Source organism: Gymnogyps californianus, chromosome 1 (genome assembly GCF_018139145.2).
Source record: "Gymnogyps californianus isolate 813 chromosome 1, ASM1813914v2, whole genome shotgun sequence".
NCBI classification, from domain to species: Eukaryota; Metazoa; Chordata; class Aves; order Accipitriformes; family Cathartidae; genus Gymnogyps; species Gymnogyps californianus.
The window spans coordinates 134,037,133-134,048,024 of NC_059471.1; the positions used below are offsets into that span (position 1 = coordinate 134,037,133).

At 43.2% G+C, this 10,892-nt stretch overlaps 1 protein-coding gene across 2 annotated transcripts; it reads right to left on the minus strand.

Annotated features, from left to right (window-relative positions):
• Nucleotides 1-5,737: 5,737 nt before the first annotated feature.
• On the minus strand, nt 5,738-10,559 carry RHNO1 (RAD9-HUS1-RAD1 interacting nuclear orphan 1). 2 transcript variants are annotated; one of them, XM_050912254.1, is made up of 3 exons: nt 10,321-10,559; nt 9,024-9,292; nt 5,738-6,545 (listed from the first exon to the last, which is right to left on the minus strand). In XM_050912254.1, the coding sequence occupies exons 2-3, from the start codon at nt 9,189-9,191 to the stop codon at nt 5,880-5,882; spliced, it is 834 nt and encodes a 277-aa protein (XP_050768211.1). In that variant the 5' UTR covers nt 9,192-9,292; nt 10,321-10,559; the 3' UTR covers nt 5,738-5,879. The 2 variants fall into 2 exon arrangements, with proteins under 2 accessions (XP_050768211.1, XP_050768202.1); XM_050912245.1 differs by having other exon boundaries at nt 10,286-10,559.
• Nucleotides 10,560-10,892: the final 333 nt, after the last annotated feature.

Sequence of the window (10,892 nt, forward strand, 5' to 3'; positions counted from 1 at the left end):
CCATACACCACTCAAAAACTGACTCATCAAGTACCAAAGATTAGCTCCTCCTACTTGGAATAAGGCAACAGAGCAATGAAAATAAAGCAGCACTCTCTGGACAGAAGCCAGTAGGTCTTCTATCTGGACTATAAAGAAGAATGCAAACAAAAGCCTGTGTCATTCTCTACTATACTGTACTGGGAGAACAGAAAGTAAATTCTTGTTTTCCTTAGCCAGAAAAGTCTCAAGTTTAGGTATGCATTACAGCATACCTAAAGTGAAAGGAGTATTCTCTTCCTGGAAGGAAGGCCAAGAGAAGCCAGAAATCCACATAGGCTATTAACCATTAAAGCCATCACAGATGCTGGGAGGGTGGCATGGAGGAAGACAACCATAAGAATAAGGACATGCACATAAACTTATCTTTAAGTGTGTAGCAAACGGGGGGGGGGGGGTTAAACTGGGGTTTTATTACAATATTTGTAAGAAAAGGGAGACAAGGAATCTCCTGCTAGGCACATTCCTTCGAGTTCACAGCTGGTGACTCCTTGAGTAAGGACTTTTCAGCTCTTAACCACCAATACAACTGCAGAATGCTATGCTTCCAAAATCATGTTTATTCAGGTGAATTTAATGAAACTTAGGTTTCTGCTAAGGAAAAGAAAGAGACATTTATTCCATAAGCAGAACATCAGCTTTCTATTTAATGTCCTCTCAGCTACACCCTCCAAATCCCCAAGGTAATTTCATTTATAGAAATTGCTCTACCCAAGGAAAGAGCAAAGCAAGATCCACAGGGGCTTAGAATTCTGACTCCTATGATCTTCTGTTTGTGAATTATTAAACCTTGCCTGTCACTTTTGTTGACGTCGTACCCCATTACAACATGAAACCAGTGAAATGTAAAGCAGATGCTATTCTTTCCTAGCAACAAAGTCAGCAGTTAAATAGCACACAGTATGCTTAACCCAGACTAGATAACAAAACTCAAAGTTCCCTGAAAATAAGTGTATCACACTTCATGCCACAAATTGCACTTGTTTTGTAGTCTTTCAAACTAAAAATGGAGGAAGAAACATAAATGAAATTTTCTGAACTGACACTCTAGAACTGATTGTGGACTTTTAGTCACAGTCCAGTTTTTTTATTTTTAAAATATTTAAAGGGGAAGCCATTAAAGAGAAACAGCAAAATTTAATTTCCATCCCACACTAGGTGACTCAGCAAGATACCGCTGCCAGACTTAGATTCTTGTTCTTTTTTTGCCTCAGATTTCACATAAGAATGCTAAATGGGAAAGGAGTGCAGAAGTGACCACAGACTTCTATAACAATAATACAGGCAGTTAAAGTTCTAACATCCCACAGAATATATGTTTTAAATAACACTAGGAGTAAGGGTAAATGTTTTTGCAGTAGTCTAAGACAACAGCTCTAGGCATATCAGCAAATCCACTTAGAAGAGAATTCATCCCATGACCCAATTACAACACAATCAACAGTTTTATTTTGGAAATCACTCAACTGTGCCTCAGTGACAAAACAAGAGTCTGGAGCTATCCCAGTGCAAGTCTGGTTGTAGAAAGCTTTCACACATACGAAGTCATAATTATGTTGAAATCAGGGCACTTGTCCCTCCTACAGATGCCATACCAACAGTGGTTAAAAAGGAAAAAAAAAAAGGCAGGAGAAGAGAAAAATAATGGTTGTCTCTATAAAGATGGGTCATCAGTAACCTAAGTTCTAAATTGTAAGAAATGGGAGAAGAACTTATTAGAAACTGAAAAGACAATTCAAACAAGGTTCAACTTTAAGACAACTCTTTCATTGTTCCTACAATTGCAGTTATCAAGTGCATTTCAAGTTGTATTTGGAAATTTTAGTGACAGGTGTAACAGTGTTGCTACGTTTTCTCTCTTGCCACTGCTGTCTACATCACAGGAAGTGAGGTGACTCCTCCTTCATTCCCACTGACAGCAGCAGCATCAAATTGCAATCGCAAAGGTCTTCTTTTCTTTCAAAACTGTACTCCTAGCAGTACATCTTAACCACATTTATAAAATATTTACAGATTTATGTCATTTTGGACAGATTTCTTGGTTATAATGTTCAGACTTGAAAGGGATGAAGCAAACAGGATATTAAGCCAATTCTCTTTTATCTAAGGATAAGATTTGCAGAATTATAAATCCTGGAATTTACAAAACAGTGCTTGTTAATTTCAAGAAGGTCACCCGTGGCCAAATAAAAATACCCAAGGACTAACAGAGATGCTGATAGAGAAGTTTAAATTTCCTTTTAAAAGCCTGTCTTCTCTGGATGACATATATAGCTAAAATCATTAACAAAGTATTTTGTCTTTTTTCCCCAAAATTATAATTAAGGTGCATCTACACAAAACAGTCAAGCCCAACAGCCACCAAGATTCCTGACAACCTCAACTACACTAAGGTTTTTCAAATATGGAAAGGGCTTTTGGCTGGACAACAATATATGAAATGACTTTTGAACCTTTTTCAGTCCATGGGCTCATAATCTTTTGAAAACTGAGCTTATTGACAATAGGCCTTTTTTCTTCATTAACTTTTGAAGACACTGAGGAAGTATCCCAGAGTGGTTTTCAATTTGTGAACTGAGAACTAACTCATGCATGTCTGGTCACCCAAGAAGCATCAAATTATGGGAAGGACTGCTGTATTTGACACCCAGTTTCATAGTCTCTGTAGACTCAGTCAAGATTTTTGCACCTTGAAAATTATGTTCTTTATACGTGACATCTGCAAGTCAGAAGCTGAAGCGCATTTGGAAGGCAGCATGTGGGAAGCTTTAAGTACTCCTGTACTGTATAATTCGTGCACAAAAAGGTGAAGTTCGTCAGTCTCCAAGATTCTAAAATACATACTACCGTAAGAACCAAATTCCTTTCTCAATATTTTAAAAGCTTACAATGATTTAGAATTACTTTTGTCTGAATGTTTCTACTGTATTCAACATTATTAATTTCATGTTAAGTCTCAAAATGGAATTTCCCAAATGAAGAGAGAAGGTATAGCACTTATCAAAACTATGAAATAGCACTATCACCCTTATCATTTTCTGAAGCATTAAGACAGTTGTGCCATGTCCACCTGAAAGTTAATCAGAGTTTAAAATGAACTTGAGCAATTTCAGTTGCAGCCACCTCAAATGGAAGATAGGTCAACATAACACCATAGTTTCAAGGGACAGCCTGTTTCAGAGATGGCCTAAAGCCAAGATCTCAGCTGTCTATCCATCCTCAAGTATCCCACAGCACATTTACAAAACTATACGCATTTATTTTTGACTTGTTCCTTTCACCTCTGTCCACCAGAAATAAAATACTTTTTATATTTTAATGTGTATTTTACATATTGCTCAATAGTAAAGGTATTTCACCTCAGGAAAAAAAAAAAGGCAAAAAAAAAAGCTGCCAACTGGTTCTCAGGTACAGCTTTTTTAAACTTTACAGGTAGTATCTTCATTACTATGAACTGCCAGTTATTATGTATCACATTTACTTTTTCTATACAAACCACTGTTTGGACAACTGACAATTAGTTTACCAAACAAGAGTTCTAATGACTAAATTAGTGATTTATGGATAATTTTATTATTCTCTTCTCAGGAAAAGAAGATCCTTCTTAAGAATACAGTCTTTTGTCTTTCTGCAATTTATTATAGTGCTGCTGAACATTCTAAGTTCAGAGTCAGACCCCTCAAAATAATAGGCTTTAAGGATCTATTTAAAAACCACATACTTTTATTTAGGTTCATGTATTCTAGTTTTCTTACTTTAACCATGGAGACTAAGAAAATTAAGGAAACTGATTGTTTGTTTAATAAACTGGAGGTGGGAGGGAAGCAGCTATCACATGAACTGCCATTATTGTTAGGCTATTTCTGTGAAACATCCATAAAAGTATGCAGAACAAGTTTCTTAGCAGAAAGAAATTATACTAGTACAATCGTTATCAGAAAAGCAGCATCATTTCCTGTAGCTTCAACTCTGTCAAACTTAAATGTCTAATATCCATGCAAGGAAATTTATGTGTATCTGGTCATCAGTTTTTCAAAAATTGTTTCCAGAACTGGTATACAAACCTCAGCCTTTAAAGTCTGTATAGTCATCTTCTAATGTTTCACAGCATATTTGGTGGACCCAAGCGATTATGGGACGCCTTCTAACTCTATTGCGTCTTTTCACCCTCAACTAAAATTACTGTGTGTATGTCATAAATAAATACTGTTTCTTTTCTACACTGTGTTCATTTTAATTCAACTATTAGAAGTTTAGGTTTCTCTCTTTGTTTGCTTTTCGTTTCCCCAATCCAAACATCAGAGGCACAAAAGATATTTTTTTCCTGTGTTTTCACAATCACACTAATTCTGTCAAAACCCATTTTCACTGCCTGCCTGTATCGTCACATTTAATTTCAAATAATTTCGGTTTTAAGCTATTCAAGTGCCACAGGCATAATCTCTTTCCAAAATCTCTTCTCTGAAGTTCACAGTTGTTTTTCCTATCACATCAGTTAAGTTCCTTTCAGTTATTCCTCTCTTTTTCTTGCAATGGCATCCAGAGCATGTTACCATATACCCCAAGAGCGTCACTGGGAACGGAAGAACAGAATAACGCTGCAAAAATGCTTCACAGCAACACCTAGAAACAAGCAGAGTGGACCAAGACCTCACAAAACCCGTTTAATCTACAAGTATTTACATGATGCATAACATATAACATTGAAGAGTTTATAACATTGAAGAGTTAAGCACATCGTAAGATACAGCTGGGTTTTATAGAGCTGTTGCGCGCCTGCTGGAAGTGGACGTTATCAAGGCAGCCGTCGCCACAACACCCAGCCGAGCAGCGCGACGTTACCATGCGGGTACTCGCCCCGCGGCGTGCCGCCCCACGCGCGCGTCGCCGTTAACAGCTGCGGTGACGGCACACAGACGCCTGCAGCTCTGCCCGCCCAGGCCCCGCTGCGGCCGCTCAAGCCGGCACCAGGCGCTCCGCGGCCGGCGGCGCTGCTTCTGATGCGAGGCAGAGCTGCGCGCAGCGCCGAGCAGCCCCGGCCCAGGTCGTTTTGCTCCCGGAGAGGTCGCCTCCCCGAAACCGCGCCCGCCCGTCGGAAGGTGGAACCGGACCGAGAAACGCCACACCGGGCCGCCCTCATCGAGGTGCGGGGCCGGGCCTTAGACAGCCCCGTAGCACCGCGGGGCCCGGGCCGTGCACTCGCGCGGTCCCGCCGCCCACCGCGCCGGGCCCCTCTCACCTGCCGCCGGCGGGGCCACCTCGGCCCCTCGCGCTCTCCATCCCCCAGCCTCGCCGTTGCTATGGGGCCCAGGCCGCCGCGCCCAGCCCCGGCCTCGCCGCTACCCTTGGCAACAGAACTCGGTACTGAAGCGCGGCGCCATTGGCCGAAGGCGCAGCACGCGGCCCGCCCATTGGCCACGGCGCCCCTCAGCGGGGAGGGACGAACCCCGCACATGCGCAGGACGAGGGCCGCTTGCGCCGGGCCGGAGCCCAGGCCCGCCCCCTTCCCGCGCGCGAGCTGCCGAGCGCCCTGGGGCGGCTGGGGACAGGCCCGGCTGCTGCTGCCCTCCGCGTCCTCGGGGGCTGGAGTAACGGCCCCTACAAGAGGCCACGTAGATTAGAAAGCTCTTTTCAGAGCCACCTCGTTCCCCAAGGAAGCCCGGCCCAACATACCCCCAACCCCAAGAAAACACCCCCTACGCCTTTGCGGCGTTTCTCAGGAGGATCAGCCAGCCATAGCACAGGGCTTTGGCTTAAATCATCTCTCCTCTTCATCCTTGAAAGTAGCATTTCTATTTGGACACGTCTTTGCACATAACAAAATTACTGCTCCGACCAAGTCAGATGTTGGCCTGTGTCCTTGAGAGCTCGGGGTTTGCCTTCACCAGTACATCGGCAGCACTCAGCTTCCCTCTCTCCCGCAGGTATTTCATTAGATGAGGCCGCTGCCTCCAAGTAACCTTTACTCCATACTCATGCTCAGGAGTATCTGTAACCAGTACTGCTGCTGACTCCCCTGTCCCACAGGGGTCAATACCGAATGCCAGCTCTTTTTCTGGATGCCAGGCATGGCTCCTTCTTTGTGGCAGAGTGCTGCTGCACCGCCAGTTTCTTATGAAAGGCACCTGTGGAGTCTCTACATCTGGTGAACTAAAGACTTCTGGCTCCACAGGCTGGGGAGCAGGTAACAAAGGTGTTTCTTCACAGTTCTCCTGACTATTCGCCTGGATGTTGGCTTTTGCTGCTGTCCTTTTCTTGGGCTGGCTGTGAGAGCGCTGTGTGTTCTTCCTCAAGCAATTTGGATGATCCGAGGGGTGGACTGCATATCCTTCTGGATTCTCAAAAGTTAAAGGAGGAAATTTGCAGGCTATAGCTCTTTGAGAAGCTCCTCCTGCATGAGGCAAACTGTGGTTGGCGTCCTGATTCTGGGGTTTGTGAGGACCACGATGCTTCTTCTGGCATGCTTTCAACACCACTGACTTAGTTGTTTCAAATTGTGGGCACACCTGAAGGGAAAAGCATAATAATAAGAAAAAACAACAATTTTCTCCAGACAAAGGAATGCCAACCTGATTCTACTCCCCCACCTATCCCATCTGAGGGCAATACAAAATGATTTAAAGGTGTCCTGGTTTCGGCTCGGACAGAGTTAACTTTCTTTTTAGTAGCTGGTACAGTGCTGTGTTTTGGATTTGGTGTGAGAATAATGTTGATAACACACTGATGTTTTAGTTGTTGCTAAGTAGTGCTTATCTTAAGCCAAGGACTTTTCAGTTTCCCATGCTCTGCCAGCAAGCAGGTGTGCAAGAAGCTGGGAGGCAGCATAGCCGGGGCAGCTGACCTGATCTAGCCAAAGGGGTATTCCATGCCATGGAACGTCATGCCCAGTATATAAACAGGGGGGAGTTGGCCGGGCGGTGTGGATCGCGACTCGGGAACTAACTGAGCATCGGTCAGCGGGTGGTGAGCAATTGCATTGTGCATCACTGGTGGTTTTTTTGGTTCCCTCCCCCCCCCCCCTTTTTTGTTATATTCCTTTTCATTACTATTATTATATTTCATTATTACTATTGTTAGTATTGTATTATATTTTACTTTAGTTAAACTGTTCTTATCTCAACCCACGAGTTTTACTTTTTTTTTCCTTTCTTCCTCCTCACCCCACTGGGAGGGGGAAGGGGGAAGCGGCTGCATGGTGCTTAGTTGCTGACTGGGGTTAAACCACGACAAAAGGATATCCACTTAGCTCCATCACCTTAGATTATGTTAACATGTCTTTCACAGTATTCCCCGAAAACATCTTTAGTTCAAAACATAGTTAATCTCTGTGTTCTGGAGTAACAGATCACCCAAAAGCCACTTCTAAAATGGGCTTTCTATAGAAGATGGTCAAAGCTCAACAATCTGTATTTTGAAAGGTTCTGGACTCTTACTCAAAACCGGGAAATCCTTCTATTACGGTATTCTTTGTCTTCCTGGGTATCAACAAAAAGAGTCAGGTTCTGTTTCTTGCGATTTGCTTTTCCCTAGAGCACACCAAACTGGCTTCTAGCTATAACAACTACAGATCCCTTTCAGCACTCCTAAGTTACTACATAGCCCCTCAAAAAACTAAGTGCAATTTAATTAAGGATTGTCAGCTGTACAACTGAACTGTTAGAATGCAAAGCCTTTGTGCAGAAGAGAGAAATGATTCCCTGATAACTGTATCCTGGCACATACTTAAAAGAACACAGGTGAACCACTGACTTGGAGGATATGACTTCCTGGCTTCAGAGAACATTTAGGATAAGCTTTACCAATGCAGGAGCCTAGCAGTCAAGAAGGTATGAAAAACTTAGATAACATCAAGAAGAGAGGAGCAGAAAAATCAGTTGCCACTGAAACAAGTTGACAGAAACTCTGCAGAGGACACTTCAAGAAGTTACAAACCTACCAGGATTGTCAAATGGAAAAATATCTAACAGTTTCAGTGCTGATAGCTTCAAACAAATTGTATGTTTAGAATCAAAGAACTAAGTACCAGTGTGGATATTTCCACCTCTTCCAAACAAAAAGAACACTTATTCACAGCAGTTATTTTACTGAGTGTTTCAGAAGCCATAGAGCTAACTGCCTCAAGCATATAAAAAAAACTGAAGAAGAAAAATCTGAGCATGTTCTACTTCAACGTTAAGGCATCACAAAAATAACTCCAGGTCACCAGGAACAAAGGAACGTTTCATGCAGGTTTGAAACCATGCTTCCTGAGCCTGCTTTGTGAAGAGCAGAGTGTCAAGCAGCAATAATGCTTAAACAGAGCTCCTCTAGGTGATGACTGTAGTTGTATAGGAACAGTCTGTCTTTGCAGCACCTGTTTGCTTAAAAAAAAATCTTTACATTACATGATATAAGGAGTATCTTAGGAAACAGCAAGCAGTCCCTAGAATATTTTTTCAGGCCAGAAAAGGAGCCCATCAGAAGAGTGATACAGAGAGAAACTATTCAAAACACACAGAATGAAAAAGAGGGCAGGTTAGAACAAATAATCCTGAAGTGAAAGCCTATGTTCTCTAAATTTAGCAGTATCAGATTTAAACAAAACACTTAGTACTTTAACATGTAACATTTAGAGTTCAGCAGTTATTTCAAGCAGCAAGCCAATAAGAAAATTCCCCCTAATGTTTATTATGTGCAGGGTTTTCAGTTGCCATAGAAAGCAGCGTTTTCCTGATAAGAATTAGTTTTTCAGAAGACAAATAGTCATATTAATCAGTACACACTGCACACAGTTTTATGCTTTCAAATAACCAGGACCTTAGTGGTTGTAGTTAGAATGTGAAGCAACTCAGAAGCACTTACTTATGCTCTAGGCAGCTATGATGAATTCAGGTCTGTGCTACTAATTTTCAGTATCCACAACAGATAGCTTTCTGTTGAGACATATGGGAGAAACTTGCAAATCCTTTCTGTGGGACACAGTGGGAAGGATAATCTATACCAACCCAGGCAGCAGAGGTGTTCTGGTCTACAGGTTTTGTAGGAACACATCTTGGATTCTCAGCGGAAGGTAGCGGAGTTTCATAGCAATGGACGGGTCCCTCTCGCGGCCTCTCAAGGAATACCAGCTCTGCCTTCCTGGCCTTCTGGGTACATTTCTTCTTCGGAGGCATCAAAAGATACGGTAAAACCACTTAGAAACCTCATGATGCTTGCTAGAGCCAATTGAAGAAAGAGGAAAGCACCCCAAGGGGATGCTAAAGTGCTCTCAAATCTGTAGAAGGCAAATAAATGGACTTGAAGGCAAACTTGTTTGGAAACCTCATATCTAGTTTTTAACAAAAGTAAAACATTTATGCAACAGTACAGCCTACACATCTCTATGCAGGCTTTTTCCTACCAGTAGTTTTTGAACCTTCTGTCGAATTTCAGGTAGATTTAGAAACGCACAGCAGAATAGATAAATGCTCCAAAGCTTCATGAAAGCTGACAGCCAAATACATTGGGGGAGACAGAGACACAAACAAAAAAAGTGTCCCAGCTGCAAAAGGAATTCTGAGTTGGCCTTTGGGCAAGACTCAAGATTACTGGAAAAATTAGTTTCTTATGAAAATACATATTTTAAACACACAAGACAGGCAAACTCACATAGGCATTTTTCTTCATAAAAATATTTTAGAAGTAATTTGAAAGACATCCATCTATGATAAGGCCTGACTACTGAAATACAGAACCAACTATATTTAGAATAGGCTTGGTCACTGAAATTTTAAGGAAATTCAAACTGCTGGGAGAGAAGAAAAAAAAATTGGAATGGGAGTAGCTGACCTACTGAACCAGCTATGTTAAGTCAGCTATCAAAAAAATTTAAAGAAATAATTTCTTCACGAGTTCAATATCTAGTCTAGTCACAGACAAAGAATGGTTTAGGAACTGAAAGTCAGAAAAACTTGGTTTCTTGTTCCAATTTAATCCATAAAACTGATTTGTAATGCCAAGATATATTGTAGGGCCGAGATAGCCAGAAGTCTTTCCCTTTCTAGTTGCTAACTACCTATACTTTTTCATTTCAGGAATTTTTAAGTTTTTAAATACAGAACATACTTGATATTTCCCTCCTGTATTCTACATATCTTGCTTTTTTTTTTTTAATGTCGTGAATAAGTTGTAATTGAAATGACATTGGATTTAGTTTTCCATTCAAATACAGATTAGCACAGACAAGGAATTTTAAAGAGAATATTTTCTGAGAAATGCATTCGCTTACCAAATGCGTAAGACTGCAACAGCCTGACTGCTTACCAAACGGGCAGCCTCCTCAGGGAGTCCTGCGAGCCCCCCTAGCCAGATACAGCTGTAACACCCGTTAAACGGTGAAACTCCGAGGCTCTTCACGAGGGATTACCCGAGGCCAGCAATCCGCGCCACGGGTGCCTGCCCAGCGGCCGGTGCCCGGGCACACGGCAGAGCTCCCAGCCCGAGGCGGCGCGGCTGAGGGAAACTCCCACGGCTGCCCCTGCCGGGGTGGGGGTGGCTCTCCTGGGACAGAGCCGGCGCCTCAAGCGCCAGCTGAGCGACCGGGACCGGGACCGGGACCGGGACCGGGACCGGGACCGGGACCGGGACCGGGACCGGGACCGGCGCAGCCCTATCCGCGCCCAAGCAGCCCCAACCCTTCACGGGCTACCGGCACATCCGTATCCCCGCCGCTGCAGCCGATTGGCCCGATCCGGCCCGCCCCTGCTACATCTCATTGGCCCAGGCTGGCACGTGATGCCAACGAGTCGCCGGGCGCCAAATTCAAACCGGGAAACGATCTCTGCTGCAAGCGGTGGCGGAGCCCGGAAGCGTCGGAGTTGCCGCCTCCCTCCATA